This window comes from Trichosurus vulpecula, chromosome 9 (assembly GCF_011100635.1).
Source record: "Trichosurus vulpecula isolate mTriVul1 chromosome 9, mTriVul1.pri, whole genome shotgun sequence".
Classification (NCBI taxonomy): domain Eukaryota; kingdom Metazoa; phylum Chordata; class Mammalia; order Diprotodontia; family Phalangeridae; genus Trichosurus; species Trichosurus vulpecula.
The window spans coordinates 20,617,155-20,637,054 of record NC_050581.1 but is presented as its reverse complement, the minus strand read 5'-3'; the positions used below and the strand labels follow the sequence as shown (position 1 = coordinate 20,637,054).

General features: G+C 35.5%; 1 protein-coding gene across 1 annotated transcript in view; it reads left to right on the top strand.

Moving 5' to 3' along the window:
- IFT74 (intraflagellar transport 74) overlaps positions 1 to 19,900 on the top strand; it is a 171,317-nt gene that overhangs the window by 150,209 nt on the left and 1,208 nt on the right. The window contains exons 17-19 of the mRNA XM_036739092.1: positions 2,082 to 2,245; positions 9,071 to 9,196; positions 18,912 to 18,972. Coding sequence (XP_036594987.1) covers positions 2,082 to 2,245; positions 9,071 to 9,196; positions 18,912 to 18,972 — 351 coding nt within the window. The remainder of the gene's footprint in view (positions 1 to 2,081; positions 2,246 to 9,070; positions 9,197 to 18,911; positions 18,973 to 19,900) is intronic.

Genomic DNA, 19,900 nt, shown 5'->3' with positions numbered 1-19,900 from the left:
TATCCCCAAAATGCAGCATAATGCCTAAAATAAAGTAGGTGCTTAGTAAGTTCTTATTGATGAGAACCGTTTAGCATAGAAACACAAAAAAATATCTGTTTCATTTTTCATCTATTTATTGTCCTTCCAGTTCCATATAGAAATGTTCTTGGGGTAATATGGCTTAGTTAGTTTTCACTCTTAGCTTTCTGCAGACTTACTTTCAAATCTTTCCGAACATCTTCCTTTGTATTGTTTTGCAAATAAATTTGTACTCTAGACCAATTCATTCTAAATTGAAGAACCACCATATAATTAAATAAAAATTATAATTATGATACTGATTTGGGCATATGTATATGGTATACGGATTTTCATACTAGATCCTCATAATAACCCAGTAAAATAAATAACATAACTATTAGTCATATTTTACAGATGTGGAAACTGAAGCTTTGAAAGGTTAGCTTATATCTGAAACAAGATTTGAATTCAAGTTTTCTGGCTTCAAATTAATGGAATTTTTTCATTTTACCTTGGTAGGGCCATGCCTTTAGATATAACAGGGTAAAAACTAGCTTTAGCATGGCATGGTTAAAAAATTAAAAAGAGTACTATCCTAGAAGTCAAGACTTGGTCTGAGTTCTAGTCCTAGTTCTATCACTGACTGGCTATAATATTTTTAGGCAAGTAGCTTAACTTCTTTGGCCTTGGTTTATTATCTGTAAAATGAGAGCATTACCTAGATTATATCTAAGGGCCCTTATAGTTCTAAAAGTTATAGCCAGCAATGTATAAACCAGACATTTTTATTAGCCAGAACTTTTACAGATCCATATGGATTACAGTGATAATATTCATAATAATGCCACAAAACACTGCAAGATTCTGACTCTTCAGAATCATCAAAGTCAGATTCTAATTTTTGTGTTATGTATTTTGTTGTATTCTTGAAAATTTATAGTCCATATGTTGTTACGTATGGAAATCACCTATTAATCAAGTATTTAAAGACAGTACTCTAGTATCATACCCTGACAGAAAATTGAAAGCTTATTATTCTGTTTTATACTATCTTTACAACTAGATACAAGAACCAGATGATTGTTTCTTTTAAATTCTGGACGCAGAGACTAGTTTATATAGATATCCCAAAATTCCATTTTTAAATAAACTGGAGCAATTAAGTGATATATTGCTTGACTTTTCACCTTGGTTTTATTATCTCAGAACTTTATTTAATAATTTTTAGTAAATTTTCTGACTTACTGTAGTAAGAGATGCTGCTCCTTATTTTTGCACCGCCATTATCATAGGATCCTATACCTGGAGATAGAAGGGACATCTGAGACTAACTAGTCCAGTTTACAGATGAGGAATCTGTGGCCCAAAAAGATTAAGTGACTTGCCTATGGTCACACATGTTAGCATCAGAGGCAAGATTTAAATTCAGATCTTTGGGGGCAGCTAGGTCACTTATTACCAGCTGTGTGACCCTGAGCAAGTCACTTAACTACAATGGCCTCAAAAAAAATTCAGGTTTTTTGACTCCAAAGACAGTGCTCTTTTTGCTATACCACATTGCATCCTATTATTCACAATGAAAAAAGAAAACAATGATAAAAAGGTATTTTATGAAGAAAAAGCATTAATTTAGTCAGTTAGGTAGTACAGTAGAGAATATTAAACTTTTAGTCAGAAAGATCCGAGTTCAAATCTTGCCTTAAACCTTTGATAGCTTGGGTAATTTCATTTCTCTTAGCTTTAATTTCCTCATCTGTAAAAAAAAAGATAATAATAGCACCTATCTCACAGGGTTATTATTGAAGACAAATTGTGATTGGATGCATAAAATGCTTTGCAAACTTCAGAGCACTACAAAAATTCAAGCTATAATTTTTAATAAAAAAATTAATTAGCATTTGCTAAGACTAGAAAATCATGAGTTTTTCAAGTAGTGGACAACAATATCACATTAGATTTATGTAACACCTAAAATCTCAAGGTGCTTTTATTTCTATGAAAACAGGCAGAGATTATTATATTCTGTCAAGAAAACATAAAGTTCTGATTAATCATGGGGTTGGTTGCCTTTATTCCAGATAGTCAACGTCTACAGTTGGATTTACAGAAAATGGAACTCCTGGAAAGTAAAATGACTGAGGAACAAACTTCTCTAAAAGCTAAAATTCAGCAAATGACGAAAGATCTAGAGACATACAGTGATTTGCCAGCTTTGAAATCATCAGGTGAAGAAAAGAAAAAGGTAATGTGGCAACATGGTTTTCTAAAATCAGAATCTCAATTGTTTCTTATTTGGCTATCAGTGTTCCCCTTCTAGGTCTTCTAACATATGCTACAGGTGTGTTGCTATTGCTATAAATTCTTTTCTTACAGTTATGGATTTAGAGCTGTAAAGGACCTTGAGAAAGCATGTAATCTAACACCTTCATTTTACTGATGAGGAAACTATCTCGCAAAGTTGCCATAAGGCTCAAATTAGATAATATATGTACTATATGTGTAACTTGTTGTTAGACTAAGGTCCAGAGAGGGGAGGGGCTACAAGCAGTAAAGTAACAGAATTTGAATGCAGGTGCTTTGAGTCCTAAGTCGGTATCCTTTCCTTTCTCTAAGCTCTCTCAGTTCATAATACTTTAATACATTACTGGAAAGGTTCTTTATTTTTTTAAAATTATTTGCTTATGTATTAAGAGTCATGCTAAATGTCAAAATGAATATAAAAATTAAAAGAGAAGCAGTATATAAATTGTTTCCATCATATTTGATAAAATTATGACAATTTCAGCTAAACATATTTAGATATGGTAAAAAAAATACATTCAGAAGAGAAAAATGACATTTCAGAATTAAATAATATATTGTAAATAGATATTTTTGAGAAGGAATTTTAACTTAGAATTTTACGAGAAATAAATGAAGTTATTTAGGCCAAATAGAAATGTGTACCAACACTTTTCAGTCTTTTAAAAATATTATTTCAAGTTCAAATTGCCACATATGTACAGGTTGTTGTTTTTAAGAGGCACTAGTAAACACTGGAGAAATTTTAATAGTATTAGTAGATAAAATTTTAAAATATAAAATAACCTCTGAAAATTATCTGATATAGTAAGGAATTAGGTTGGATAAGAAAAAGCAAAATTGGGATCCACTTAACTTTTTCCTGTGTGTAGCTTATCTTCCTAACACACACACACACCTCTAGGACCTAGAGGGGAGGAATTGTGTCTTATACTTGTTTTAAATTTCACCCTCTGCTCTGAGATTAGAACTAGTAAAATATAAGCACTGGATAAACACTTGCACAGTAATCACAAACAAAAGAGAGAGATACTTTCTACTTGTGGGATCCTGGACAAGTCATTTGATGTTTTTTACCCTTGGTTTCTTCATCTATAAAATGAGGATAATGACAATTCCTCTCTCATAGAGTTGTCAGTCGGTTAACAATTTATTAAAAGCTTACTATGTGCCAGGTACTATAATAAGTGCTAGGACTAGAAGGGAAAACAAAATGATGCCCCTGCCCTCAAGGAGTTCACTTTCTAATTGAGGGGATAGAATGTAAACAACTGTGTAATAATAAGATCTATAGAGGGTAAATTGGAAGCAATTTCAGAAGGAAAGTACTAGCTTTAAAGGGGACAGGTAAAAGCTTCTTGTGAGAATCACATGGGAAATAATGTATGTAGAGTACTTTGCAAACTTTAAAACAGTATAATAGATGTCAGTTATTATCTCATTCTTTTCTCTAATTGTTTCAACTGGTTTTGTTTAGCTATGTAGGGTTCTCTAAGTAAACCATCATCTGCATAAAGTGAATTTTCTTTCCTCATTGCCTATTCTTATTTTTTTCTTTTACTTGTTTCATTGCTGTAGGTAGCATTTCTACTACAATTTTGAATAATAATAGTGATAATTTACATCTTTGCTTCATCCCCTGATCTTACTGGAAAGGTTTCTGTTTTATCCATTACAGATAATGCTTGCTTTTGGTTTTAGATAGATACTAATCATTTTAAGAAAAAGCTCCATTGATTTCTATGGTTTTTAGGGTTTTTAATAGAAATGAATATTGTGTTTTGTCAAAAGCCTTTTCTGCATCTATTGAAATAATCATGATTTTTGTTGTTTTTGTTATTGATATGGTCAGTAATACTGCTTATAGTTTTCCTAATATTGAGCCAGCCTTGCATTCCTGGTGTATAAACCTCACCTGATAAAAGTATATGATCTTTGTGATATATTACTGTAATCTCCTTGCTTAGTATTTTACTTAAAATTTTTGCAACAATATTCACTAGGGAAATTTCTGTTTTGGCTTTTTCTGGTTTAGAGATCAAGACATACAAGGAATTTGCTAGGCTCTTTCTTTACCTATATTTTCAAACAGTTTATGTAGTTTTGGAATTAATTGTTTTTTAAATGTTTGGCAGAATTCATTTGTAAATCTGTCTGGTCCTGGGGTTTTTCTTTTAGGGATCTTATTTATGGCTCATTCAATTTCTTTTTCTATTCTCTGTTTTAAATTTTTATTCTATTTTCTCTTCTGTTAATCTGGGCAATATATGTTTTTTATAAATATTCATCCATTTTATTTATATTGTCAGTTTTAGTGGCATATAGTTGGACAAAATAGCTTCTAATAATTGCTTGTATTTTATCTTCATTAGTTGAATTCTCCCTTTTCATTTTTGATACTTGTTATTTGGTTTTTTTTAAATCAAATTAGCTAATTGTTTATTTTATTGGTTTTTTCCTCATAAAACCATCTCCAAGTTTTATTGATTAGTTCAGTGTTGTTGGTTTTTTTTACTTTCAATTTTATTCATCTCTCTTTTGATTTTCAGATTTTATATTTTGGTGTTTAGTTGGGGATTTTTTAATGTGTTGTTTGTCTAGGGTTTTTGTTGTTGGTGTTATTGCATGCCCAGTTAGTTGATCTTCTCTAAGTAGATATCTGTGTTTTAAAAGCTTTTTATTCCTATAGTCTGGAGATTTTAGGTGTTTTGTATGGGTTTTTAAAATTCCCTTTTTATTATAATTAAAAAATGTTGAAAAACATCAACAAACAACATTTTCCTATACAAAGGAAAACAGAAAAAAGAGGACTTTCTGTGAAACTCTATGAAATCGGTCCTTTGCAGCTTCATTTTTTCTTTTGAAATTTAACCTGGAACTTGCAACACTTCCATGCTACTTTGTATAACAAGCTTCTTTAAACTTCTGAGCTTCTTTATACTCTTCCCTTTTTTAAACTGTTAATTGATCCTCCTTTCTTTTATTATTTTTTTGGTATCACTATTTTTTAAGAGTAGAGGAGACAGATGTGCTTAAAGGCAAGAATAGCCAAGGAACCAGTAGAGAGAGATGGAAGATGGGGATAAATGGAGGGTAATTCAGGTTGTAATCTGATCAAGAAGATGAGAGGGAATGAAATCAAGGGCACAAAAAGGAACACCTTATTGTAAGAGACTAGGAGATAGGAGAGAGTGGGGAATGATGTGTAGGGGTTTGAGATAAAAAGAAAGATAGTCTAGGCAGCTCATGTCAAATGTCTGACTTTTCTGAGTAAAGTAAAAGGTGAGTTGGGGTGGGGGGGAGGTGTGCAAAGGAGAATCATGAGAGGTTTGAGGAGAGAGAAACGTTTGGAAAAGCTCCATAAGAAATGAAATAGGGGGTAATAGAAAGATTGCCTCGTTCCAATGAGGGCACAGCTGAAGTTTAATAACATAAGCTTATCCAACGTGACTTCCTCCAGCTCGGGGTAGAAGTTTGGCAAGAAATGCCAAAGTTTTGAGTTTAAGAAACTGTGGAGATGCCTCTTCTAACAACTAATCTTTATAGTACCTTGAGCCACCAGATAATTAGGGGGTTATTGTCAGATAGAGGAAGTGTCTTTTTTTTTTTTTAAATTAAGAAAGTGGAGGACTTGTGGTTAACAAATCCAATCCAGGGTATAACTTTCTCTGTGTGTGGCTAAGGTTCAGTTTAATAGTAGGTCAAGGGATTTGAGGATATTGATGAATTGGGAAGTTAGGGAATTTGAGGGAGCACCAGCATGAATGTTGAAGTCATCCAGTATAAGGAAGGGCAGGATTTGGAGAACAAAGGAGACAGTGACTTTTTTCTTGAGAAAGGAAGTAAAGTGATCTGGGAACTAGTATACAGCAGCCACCATGATTGCAAAAGGATATGGAATTTCAAAGAAGGAGAAGGTCCTGAGTGATATGAGCAAAGGGAGAGTCTGGAAGTGGCAGTGAGGGACAAAATATATTAATTTCCCATACAGAACCACCGTGTTGAGGGTGTGCATCCACTGTTAGGTTATAATACAAGGTCATCTAAGGGAATCCACATCTCAGGGAGAGCAAGTAGGTGAGAGGAAGAGGTCAAGAATGAAGGGAATTTTGTTCACTATGAAGTGGGACATAAGTGGATTAGATTTGTAGTGAATGGGAATGAGAGAATGGAAGTAGGGATAGGGTTAGTTTGCCAGTAATAAGGAAGTAATAGGTGGTGGGAATTTGCTCACCATAGGGAATTTGCTCACACTAATGGTCATAGCTTAGAATATTGTCGGTAGTCAAGGGTCAGGGCACTGGGCCTTAGTCATCTCACCTGCTACTTTGGGCAGGGTAGGCAAACCTACCTAATTTGTATCAAGTTGATGTAACCAGGTCCCCAAAAGGCAGTGTTTGCTAGGCAGGGCCTAGGGTATTTTGGATTTACTCATGAGTTTTGGACAGTGATGCAGCCATGATTAAGATCACTATATTGTCGTATTCTTTTTTTAAAATTTATTTAATATCTTAGTTTTCAGCACTGGTTTTGAATTAAAGATTTTCTCCCCATTTCTACCTGCCCCCAACTCCAAGATGGCATATATTCTGGTTCCCCTGTTCCCCAATCGGCCCTCCCTTCTGTCACCCCACTCCCCTCCCATCCCCTTTTCCCTTCCTTTCTTGTAGGGCAAGATACATTTCTATGCCCCATTGCCTGTATATCTTATTTCCTAGTTGCATGCAAAAACTTTTTTTTGAGCATCTTCTTTTAAAACTTTGAGTTTGAAATTCTCTCCCCTTTTTCCTCCCCACCCACCCTCTGTAAGAAGGCAAGCAATTCAACATAGGCCACATATGTATCATTATACAAAACCCTTCCACAATACTCTTGTTGTGAAAGACTAACTATATTTTGCTCCTACCTATCCTATCCCCCTTTTTCCAATTTTCTTCCTTGACCCTGTCCCTTTTCAAAAGTATTTGCTTTTGATTACCTCCTCCCCCTATCTGCCCTCCCTTCTATCATCCCCCCTTTTTTATCTCCTTCCTCCTTCTTTCCTGTGTAGTAAGATACCCAATTGAGTGTGTATGTTATTCCCTCCTCAGGTCAAATCCAATGAGAGAGAGATTCATTCATTCCCCCTCACCTGCCCCCTCTTCCCCCCCAACAGAACTGCTTTTTCTTGCCACTTTTATGTGAGATACTTTAGCCCATTCTATCACTCCCTTTCTCCCTCTCTCAATATATTCCTCTCCACTTAATTTGATTTTATTTTTTTATGTATCATCCCTTCATATCGAATTCACCCTGTGCCCTCTGTGTGTGTGTGTGTGTGTGTGTGTATATATATATATATATATATATATATATATATATATATATATATATATATATATACATAGTTGCATGCAAAAACTTTTTTTGAGCATCTTCTTTTAAAACTTTGAGTTTGAAATTCTCTCCCCTTTTTCCTCCCCACCCACCCTCTGTAAGAAGGCAAGCAATTCAACATAGGCCACATATGTATCATTATACAAAACCCTTCCACAATACTTTTGTTGTGAAAGACTAACTATATTTTGCTCCTACATATATATATATGTATATATATATATATATATATATATATACACACACACACACACATATATATGTACATACACACATATATATGTATGTATGTATGTGTATATATATATATATATATATATATATATATATTCCTGTCATTGACTTGTTTTTTATGGTTTTCTTGTATCATTCTCATTTCTCTTCCCAGTTTTTCCTCTACTTCTCTAACTTGCTTTTCCAAATCCTTTTTGAGCTCTTCCATGGCCTGAGACCAGTTCATGTTTTTCTTGGAGCCTTTTGATGTAGGCTCTTTGACTTTGTTGACTTCTTCTGGCTGTATGTTTTGGTCTTCTTTGTCACCAAAGAAAGATTCCAAAGTCTGAGTCTGGATCTGAGAGCGTTTTCGCTGCCTGGCCATGTTCCCAGCCAACTACTTGACCCTTGAGTTTTTCATCGGGATATAACTCCTTGCAGAGTAGAGAGTACTTTGTTCCAAGCTTAAGGGGATGCGCTGTTGTTCTCAGAGCTATTTCTCACAGCAAGCTCTGCCACAACAGCGCTCCTTCCTCAAGAACCACCAACCAGGACCTGACTCAGATCTTAAGCAGGCTGTGCTCTCCTGCTCTGATCCGCCACTTAATTCCTCCCACCAGGTGGGCCTGGGGTGGGAAGCAACTGTAGTTCTAGTTCTGTAGCTGCACCACCTCCGCTGCCCCTGGGGTGGTGGCTGAACCAGGAACTCCTTCACTCTGTCCCCCGCAGCTTTGCCCACTAATATTCTCTGTTGTCTTTGGTGTTTGTGGGTTGAGAAGTCTATTAACTGCCACAGCTCATTGATTCAGGGTGCTAGGGCCTGTTTTACCCAGCTTCTGGTCTGGTTGGTCCAGGCGCAGCCCGTGCTGGGCTCTGCTCTGTTGTGCTCTGCTCCCAGCTCCGTGCACGATAGACCTTACCCCACCACCATCCAGACTGTCCTGGGCTGGAGCCCTGCTTCCCTCTGCTATTTTGTGTATTCTGCAGTTCTAGAATTTGTTCAGAGCCATTTTTATAGGTGTTTGGAGGGACCTGCGGGGAGGAGCTTAGTCCCTGCTTTCCAGCTGCCATCTTGGCTCCACCCCGTCTATTGTCATATTCTTTATAGTGATTACTTAAATGTTGATGGATTGTCTTTATTATATCCTGATATATTCAACATTGTGTTTTTTCCTAGAAACTCCAAAAAGCAAGAACAGCATTGTCAAAACGCAGAAACACATATAAGAAAGTAATGGAGAAGCTAAACTCAGAGTATGAGACATTAAAGACTCAATTGCAAGAGAATGAGACTCATTCTCAGGTAAGAAGAAAAAAATTAGGATTTAATTTTTAATTGGGACAGAGAAGTTGGAAAGCTAATATATATATAACCTGATCTATTTCCAGATAGACTATCCTGATTCTTCCTCAATCCATAATCTAGGCCTCAAAACAATACCTTTCCTATAACCTTAAAAGGAAAGCTTTCTATTCTGTATTTCTTTCATATGTTTCATATGTATTGTATATCTTAGTTATCTGTGGATACGTCTTTTTTTTTGCCAGAATGTATGCTTTGTGAGAATAGGAATGCTGTCTTACCTAAATTTTGTGTTTATCCTAACACTTGGTACAAATTAGTCTCTTAATAATTCAATTCTTCTGCTCCTCACACCCAGACTTCCTACAAACCTCGTTCACAATTCCCTATCACCATAATAGCAATAGGTTTTGGAGAAATTATCATCTATTAAATTCAACCAATTTAGTCTTCTTGAGACTTTCTGTTTATCTCACCATTCCATTGCTTTAAAATTTTATGCTGCCTTTCAGTCTTCTTATTCAGGGCTTTAAATCTATGTTGCCAATCTATTTTCTTCACAACTCTTCAACAAGAATTTTCCCTTCCAACTAAGCTAGTTTCTTTACTGTCAAGCTTCACAAGTACTAAACTTTCTCTGTGTTTGCATTCTTTATTTTTTTTCCTTTTGCTGCTATTATTTGGTTTTTATCCTCTTCTTTTTAAGTTCCAAATTCATACCCTCCCTTTCCCATTCCCCACATATTGAGGAGGAAAGAGAAATAAAACCCACGCAAAACAAATTTCCACATTAGCCATGTTTTTTTAAAAAAGCAGCAAACAAACCAATTAGAAGAAACTGTGCTTCAGCGTGAACTCTGAGACCATCTTTTGTCTATCTGGAGCTGGAAGTGTATTTTATCATGAGTCTTTTGGATTTGTGGTGGATTATTGATCAGATTATTGATCAACTGTCTTTCACAGTTGATTATTTTTACAATATTGCTATTACTGTATAAATTGTTCTTCTGGTTCTGCTCACTTCACTTTGTGTCACTTAATACAAGTCTCCCCAGATTTTTTCCAAAACCACCCCCTTCATAATTTCTTACAGTACATTCATATGCCATAACTTGTTCAGCCATTACATTTACTATTTTGTTGAAAGCTTTTTCTGCATCAATTAAGATAATTTTGACTTTTGTTGGTTTTGTTTTTGATATGGTCAATTATGCTTATAGTTTTCCAAATATTGAATCATGCTTACATTTATGGTATAAGACTAGCCTGGTCAGAGCGTATGATCTTTGTGATATATTGCTGTAATCGCCTTGCTAATACTTTTTTTTTTTTTTTTTTTTTTTTGCTTTTTGGCAGGGCAGTTGGGGTTAAGTGACTTGCCCAAGGTCACACAGCTAGTACTTGTGTCAAGTGTCTGAGGCCGGATTTGAACTCAGGTCCTCCTGACTCCAGGGCTGGTGCTCTACTGACTGCGCCACCTAGCTGCCCCTACTTTACTTAAAATTTTAACATCAACATTCATTAAGGAAATTGGCCTATAGTTTTCTTTCTCACTTTTTGCTCTCTCTGTTTAGGTATCAAGACTATATTTGTGTCATAGAAAGAATTTGGCAAGACTCTTTCTTTACCTATTTTTTCACATACTTTATGGAGTTTTGGAATTAATTATTTTTTAAATATTTGGCAGAATTCACTTTTAAATTCATCTGGTCCTAGAGTTTTTCCCCCCCTTAGGAAGTCTATTTATGGCTTATTCAATTTCTTTTTCTAAGGGCTGTTCAAGTATTCTACTTCCTATTTTGTTCCTCTGGGTAATTTACATTTTTATAAATATTCATTTCAATTGTCAGTTTTATTAACACATAATTAGACAAAATAGCTCCAAATAATTGGTTTTACTTCATCTTCATTGGTTATGGATTCACCTTTTTTCATTTTTGATGCTGGTAATTTGGTTTTCTTTTTTAAATTAGATTACCTAATGTTTGTTTGTTTTATTGTGGTTATTTTTTCCAAAAATCAGCTTGGTTCAATGTTTTGTCTTTTTAATTTTCAGTTTTGTTATTCTCTCCTTTTATTTTCAGACTATCTACTTTAATGTTTAATTAGGGTTTTTTAATTTGTTGATTTTTCTCATTTTTTTAGTGCACACCCGATTTATTGATCTATTCTTTCTCTCTTTTTATTTATGTAAGTATTTAGTGATATAAATTTTCCCCTAAGTACTGCTTTGGCTACATCCCACAAATTTTGGTATGTTGTTTATTTTTGTCATTATCTTTAATGAAATTATTATTCCTATGACTTTTTCTCACCCACTTAGTCATTAGAATTAAGTTATTTAGTTTCCAATTAATTTTTAATCTATGCTTCAAAGGCCCTTTTTTGAATGCAATTTTTATTGCATTATGGTCTATAAAAGATGCACTTAATATTTCTGCTTTTCTGCATTTCTTTTTGGGGTTTTTTTATGCCTTAATGCATGATCAGTTTTTGTGAAGGTATTGTGCACAGCTGAGAATAAGTATATCCTTTTCTCATTCAGTATTCTCCAGAAGTCTATGATATCTAAATATTCTAAAATTCTATTTGTTTCTTTAACTTCTTTCTTGTTTATTTTATGATTTATCTAGGTCTGAGAGTGATGAATTGAGGTTCCTTTCACTATTATAGTTTTACTATCTATTTCCTCCTGTAACTTATTTAACTTTTCCTTCAAGAATCTAGATCAGGGGTGGGGAACCTGTAACTTTAAAGCCACATGTTGCCTTCTAAATCCTTAAGTGGGGTCTTTGATTTGTTCTGTAAAATTTGGATTCAGTCAAAAGACTGCACTTAAGGATTTAGAAGGCCACATGTGGCCTTAAGGCCACAGGTTCCCCACCCCTGATCTAGATGTTATGCTCTTTGATGCATGTTTTCAGTATTCATTATCTGTGTTAACTTTTAGCAAAATGTAGTTTATCTGTTTATCTCTTAATTAGGTCAGTTTTTGCTTTTGCTTTGTCTGAGATCATGATTACAACCCTCCCTTTTTTACTTCAGTTGAAGCATAATAGATTCTGCTATAGACCCTTATTTTAACTCTACAGGTATCAGTCTATTTCACGTATGTTTCTTTTAAAAGATATTTCTGGATTCTGGTTTCTAATTAATTCTCCTATCCTCTCCATGAGATCATCTCATTCTTACTCCTAGTTGCAGTTGCTAATTATATATTTCCTTCTACCCTATCCTCCTCCACTTATACTTCTCTTTTTAATCCTGACTCCCTTTAAGAGTCTCTTTTGCTTCTGACCACCGCCTTCCTTAATCTACCTTCACTTTTCTCCTCTCCTTGCTTTCTGTTAACCCCTTTCCCCTTCTACTCTCCTATTGAGTAAGATGAGTTTCTGTACTAAACTCTATGTTTATGTTTATTCTTCCCTCCTTGAACCAGTTCACGTAAGTAAGGTTCAACTGTTGCCCATTTCCTCCCCCCGCCCCAGCCCCGCTCCCTCCCTTGTATAAATTCCTCCTTGCCTGCCCCGTTTATGTGAGATGATTTTTCCCATTCTTCCTCTTCTTATTTTGAGATCATCCCAACATAATAGACTCATATCAAAGCCTTCTGTCTAATTAGACTTCCTGTAGGACAAGTTTAATCTTATTTGATCCCTTACGATGTCTCATTTTTGTTGTTGTTGCTGTTCGGTCGTTTCAGTCATGCCCAACTCCTCATGGCCCCGTTTGGAGTTTTCTCGACACAGATCTTGAGGTGGTTTGCCCTTTCTTTCTCTAGCTCATTTTACAGATGAGAAACTGAGGTAAACAGGGTTAAGTGACTTACGTCCGGGTCACACAGCTAGTAAGTGTCTGGAGCTCAGGAAGACTCATCTTCCTGACTCCAGACCCAGAACACTATCCACTGTGCTATCTATGTGCCCTCGATGGCTCACTTATATTTACCTTTTTATGCTTCTCTTAAATCTTTTGTTTGATTTTTTTTTATTTAGCTCTGGTCTTTTCATCAGCAATGCTTAGAAGTCCTCTATTTCATTAAATATCATTTTCTCCTTAAAAGATTATACTCAGTTTTGCTAGGTAGGTTATTTTTGGTTGTAATTGTCAGTCCTCTGCCTTCCAGAAGATCATTCCAAGCCCTCTTTTTCTCCATATTGGAACTACTAACTCTTGTGTGATCTTGACTGTGGTTCCATGGCACTTAAATCCTTTCTATGTACTTGTAATATTTTCTCTTTGACCTAGGAGCTTTGAATTTGAGTGATAATATTCCTGGGAGTTTTTTATTTTGAGATTACTTTCAAAGAGGTGACCATTGTATTATTTCACTATCTATTAGGCAGTTTACCTTTATAATGTCTTGAAATATGATGCCCAGACTTTTTTGTTTGTTTGTTCCTGGGTTTTGGGTACTTCTGCGATTTTTTAATGATTTCTTTGTGATCTATTTTCCAAGTCAGTTGTTTTTCCTATGAGATAGTTTACATTTTCCTTTACTTTTTCAGTCTTTTGACTTTATTTTTAGTATTTCTTGATTCTCATGAAGTCCTTAGCTTCTTTGTGGCAAATTCAAATTTTCAAGGCATTATCTTCTTAGTAAAATTTTGTGTCTCTTTTACCAACTGTTAATTATCTTCCCATATCTTTCTTCCACAGCTCTCATTTGGTTTATAAAATCATTTTTAGTTTCCTCTGTAATTCTTCTAGAAATTCTTATAGGGTTTGTATCTAATCTGAATTTTACTTAGAATATTAGCTTGTAGATGTTTTCAAGTTAAAGTCTTCTATGTTTGAACCTTGAGCTTCCCTATCACCATGGTAGCTCTTTATGTTTGGATTCTTTTTTTGTTTGCTCAGTCTTCCAATTTTTTTACTTTTTGACTTGTTTTAGCCTTAAACTTTGTGTACTTCTGGGAGGTATATGTAGCCTGAGCTTCTGCTGCTTTCTTTCTGCTGCTTTCACCAGCTCAGTCTGAAGGCTTATGAGTTCCTTGCTTCCAAAGTGGTGTGATATAGGGAGAGTTTTATTTACTGTTCTCCTGGTCTGAGCTCTGCATGTTGGGTATGTTGGCTTCCGTATAGTTGAGTTTCAATAAACTGTTTTTGGACTTACCCATTGTTAGTGCACTGGGAGGTTCTGCAAGTAACTGAACTGCTGGCTTCCCCCTTGGTCTTGGTCTCCTGCCTTGGTTATTCTACTATAGGTTTATGTGCTGGGCTAAAGGTTACAATCGAGCCTCTGCTCTTGCTCTCCATCACACAGCTAGGTTTCTGAAAATTGTTCCTTGGTCATTACTCAGGTTGGCCCTAAGCTTGCTCATGACCATTCTTGTCCACTATGGATCTGTGATCTAGAACTGGTAATGGGTGACAAAGAGAAGTCTAGGGAAACTGCCGTCAGGGCTGGCCAGGTGTGCAGTTTTGTAGGAGCAGAAGCATCAGCTGCTGGGTTGGAAAGCATTCCCATACCCATGGACTGAAAAGAAACTTAGAGCACCAGGACATGAAGCACTGAAGTAGAATGATATCCTAGGGAACTTCTGAACAAGCACAGGGTGCAGTACAGGTGCCATCTGGCAGCTTTGTCACTAGATCAAAGAATACCAGGGAATACCAATGGGTAAGTATAAGAAGACTGGAAAATTGGGAGGGGCAGCTTATGAAGGGCTTTGAATGCCAAACAGAAGATTTTGTATTTGATCCTGGAGTTGATAGGGAGCCACTGGCATTTATTGAATATGGGAATGAAATGGTCAGACCTCGATTTTTTAAAAAAGTCATTTTAACAGCTGAGTAGAGGATGGTCTGGAAAGACTTGACAAAGAGATCAATCAGCAGGCTATTGCAGTAGTCCAGGCATGAGATCATGAGGTCCTGCATCAGGATGGTAGCAGTGTCATATGTGAGAGAGATTACAAAGATAAAATTGATAGGAATTAGCAATAGATTTGGATATGGGGAAAGGGGGTGAGGAAAAAGAAAGAGTCAAGGATGACACATAGGTTGTAAGCCTACTGTGATGGAGGATAGTGATGCACTCAACAGTAATAGGGAAGTTTGGAAGGTGGGAGGTTTTGAGGGGAAAGATAATGAGTTCTGTTTTGGACATGTTAAGTTTAAGATGTCTGTGAGACATTCAGTTTGAGATATATAGATAGTGGAATACGTGAGACTTAGATCACATGATAGGTTAGGGCTAAATAATTAGATTTGAGAATCATTAGCATAAAGATGACAATTGTATTCATGGAATCTGATGAGATAACCAAGTTAAATGGTATAGAGGGAAAAGAGAAGAAGAGGGCTCAGGACAGGGCCCTGAGGGATATCCATGATTAGTAGGTATGACTTAGATGAAGATCTAGCAAAGGAGACAGAGAAGAAACAGATAGGACAGAGGAATGTCATGAAAACCTCGATGGAAAAAGGTATCAGAGGGAAGAGAGTGATCCACATTATCAAAGGTTATAGAGAGGTCAAGAAGAAAACGACAAATAAAACAGACTAAAATTTCCAGGCTTTTTCTCAGGGCCATACAGTCTAGAAGAGGGAGACATAAGCCTTCCACCCTTCCCCTGTTCAGCTAATTCATGACTGCCCATGCTGTGGGTAGACAGGACCTTCAGTACCTTTACCAACCTGCACACTGTTGGAGAAAACAAAGACAATATTAGTCTGGTAGTTTTAAAGACATAGCCTGTTCCTGCAGCCAGTGGAAAGAACCTGTCCCCATCCATGGAACAGGGGAATAAAGGCTATGTTCTCCCAGAAGCAGGTCCCCACAGCAAGTCTCAATGTCTTAAGACTTATGGTCTTCATTTCAAGTCAGTCTCAGGATTTGAAGACCATGTCTACACATAGGAAACTGAAATTGAAATTTAAGGAATTTTGTGGTACATTCAAGTTGTGCCTATAGCCAAATAATAATTGTAGTCTGAAAGTGAATTTTTCATTTAATTAGGTTTATAGCAAGGGTTTACCATCATGATTTCTTGATACCTTCAGGATACAGCTAAATATCTAACAGAATGTGGTGAAATTCTCAAAGTTAACTTTTATGTTTAAAAAAAAAGAGGCTATAGCATGATTTAGATGTTATTATTTCAACAGTTTTTTACTCATCTGGACAATTCAAATTTATCAGCCAATTCTCCTCTTTGTACCTATGCTGTGTAAATCTAAATATATAAAAGTAGCAAACTAATCCTTGGAAGCAAGCACATAGCATTTTCTGGAGAACTCCTAGAAAATAAATTAGAAAAATTATTGTAACTTAATTTAATAGTATTCTGTGAATTTTCTTAATTCTGAACTTAGCATACTTTATAAATAGTTAAAACTTAGTTAAATATATTGGATTTCTTCTACAATAACAACATGACTTTAACCTTCACTATACATTTCCATAGATTTTAAATTGAAGCAAAATAATATCTCAACAAACTTAACTGTCTGACATAAAAACATAAATGTAGCTGTGTTGAACTATGCAACAGCATAGATCACATAGCACTTCAGATGTTTACTGCATTATAGGGAAACTACTCTGTTGTATGAAACAAATCAAATCATCCTAGTACTTGAATTTATAAAGGATTGTTGCAAAGAATTATTGCCAGAAAATGCAGACTGTTTTCTTAAGTTCCTTTTTAATTTCAAGGCCTTATCTGGGGCACAAAGTATAGAAGATTTAGTATTGTTAGCCCATGGTAGATACAGTTCACATAATTCACCAACTTGAATTTACCTCAGTTTGGGGACAAATGTTACATTAAAACTGAATTTTCACTTTAAAAAGAGTTTTAACTTCTGAATAGAACAATCAGTGCTAATCATAGATTGCTAACATGATCAGACCTTTTTAAATGGTCAGCTCATTTTTTCAGATATACATGCCTATTATTTTGAAACATTTTTTTCCTTTTGAAAATTAAGTACTCATATATACACACCAAACTATTAATACCCTTACGTTTTACCATAACAAAGAATGGAAAACAAATTGTGGTACATGAATGTAATGGAATATTACTGTACCATGGGAAATGGGGAATGTGAAGAATTGAGAGAAGTTTGGGAAGACTTGTATTGAAAGATGCAGAGTGAAATAAGAGTCAGGAAAACTATACAATGACTGTAACAGTGCAAACAGAACAAAACAAAACTGAAAATTGTATAATTTTAATGACCAGCATTAGCTCCAAAGAAAAGATAAAATAAATGCATTTTTCTCCCTTCTTTACAGAAGTGCGAAACAATATCTATGTCTATCTACATATATACACACACACATATATATGTATATATATACATATATATGTGTATATACTGTCAATATAATTGACATGTTGGTTGGTTCTGCTGAACTTGTTTGATTTATTTTTTTTTTTATCTTTTGTTAACGTGGGTTGGCTTACCGTTATGTGGAGGGGAAAGATATTTTTGGAAATGAAGCTGTTTTCAGAGTGTGGTGGTGCGTGTCTGTAAGCCCTACTACCAGAGAGGCTATAGCCAGGAGCTAGGGGTATAGGGAAGAGGGGGTGGGGTTGCCTAAAGAAGAACATTTCAAGACAGAGTGAGATAGGGACACCCAGGCTTTTTTTTTGAAAGAAATGAAGTTGATGTAAAAACAAAAGATATAAATTAAATGTAATTTTAAATATTAAGCATTTTATACCATACTTTACTTAGAAAATATATATATGTATACTTACATATATTATATGTCTCATAAAGGAAAAGCCTGATTCATTGAATAGATTTTTTTTAAAAACCCAGTTTAATACTACACCAGTCAAATTGTCTTCTGAGGAAGCAGCCATCAATATAATATCCACATTAGCTTCCTGTTGATGCTGAAATTATTGAAACAATGCCAACATTTCACCAGCCTCTTATAATCTTCTCCCTGCAGCTCTGTTCTTATCGCAGTTTCTGGCTTCAGTCAGGAAACTCAGCTCTGGAAATAAGGAAGTTTCTCCTATAGAGCTGAACCCTTTGACAGTGTTAGGATATATAGTATCGTCTGTGGTGTTAGACTTCACAAATTCTAAAGGAGATATACAGCATCTGATAAAACACAGAATTAAATAGCTAGCAATGTTCTCTAGAGATCTAGCTGAATGACCTTGGACCTCTTACTTTACCTCCTGAGATCTTTAGGAGGGCATGGATGAAATGATCTCTAAAATCCCTTTTAGTTCTAAGTCGGGATCTTTAGTCTAGCCTTCTTGATTTTATAAGCAAGGAAACTGAGACCCAGAGATATGAAGTACCTTACCCAAAGTCACAGCTATTTAGTATCCGAAGTGGGACTAGAACACAGATCCCTTAGCTTTTATCCAGTGTTCCTTGCACTAAAAAATGCTCATCATCTATTCCATATATATGTTTGAATTGCTTCTTGTTTTAGAAGTGAGAGATAATCAAAACATTAAGATCTGTCAGTTTTACATATTCATTGTTAGAAATGCCCTTTCTTTTGAAAATAAATGGAATAAAAGCTATTTTAGAGACCAATTGCATATTTTAAATTTATTTTCTATTGTTTATTCCTTTCTAAATATCTTTTGTGTTTACACTGGCCTTATCAGCAAAATTGCATGCCAGGACTTGATAAGATTTAAAGTTGAAGATTTTTTCCCTTATCCTCATAAAGAGTGTATAGTTGTTGAGTTTAGGAATTTGCTAACATTTTTCTTTTTGTTTTCAGCTTACAAATTTGGAAAGGAAATGGCAACACCATGAGCAAAATAACTTTGTGATGAAAGAATGTATCCTTTAAAAAGCTACCAATAAACTCACCAAGGTGATTTTCTCTGAGTTTCTATCACAGACCTCCAGTGAAACCATGCCAGATACTGCAGTATACTGCTACTTCAGAATCAGAACCTTGTGAGGTCAAGTGCTCTAGGTACAGCTGCCATCACCTCCTCCATTATTTCTGGCACGGAATGAGGAAGGCATAGTGGGGGAAGGGCCAAGGGAGATAGTTTTAGGACAGGCTGAAAAAAGCTCCAACCAAGTCTGAACCTTAAAATCTTCTCTACTCAGAACGGGAATAAGGCAAGACTGGCATCGACGTAGGGCGCCACAGTCAGGCAGAGTAGGGAAAGGACTGAGGAACACTTGCAAATTCACATATTTTCAGTGCCAGAAAATTCACTTTCTATGGTATGTCAATGTTTTATAACTGGGTTGTCCAAAATGCGGCCCGCCTACAAGCATAGAAATTTACATAAAAGCTTTAGTAAATGAAACCAAGCTACCGCAGAGCTCTCACTAAAATGGCAAATCAAAATATATTGTCTATTGTTTCAATGAAAACCTAAGGTTGGACAACCCTGTTTTATAATGTCATTTATGGTGAAGGCTAAGTAACATTCAAAGAATGCAATTTTTAAACTTAACACAGTTAAGTACACAGATGCCGTATCCTGGTTCTGTCTCACCCAATCCAGCCTTGCCTAGTTTCTGCTTAGACCATCAATGCTATTATAGAGACATCCATACTATTATAGTGGAATTAGGAATTGCAGGAGCTCCCTGGAGAGAAGTAGGAACAGAATCTGTCTCCCAACTCCATTTCTTGCCATGTGTATCACTGGCTCCTTCTCTTTCCTTTTTTCTATTCTATCATAGAGTTAGCAATTAGACACTTGAGGTATATGATCTCTTGGGGCCCTAGTCTCTATGTCAGTG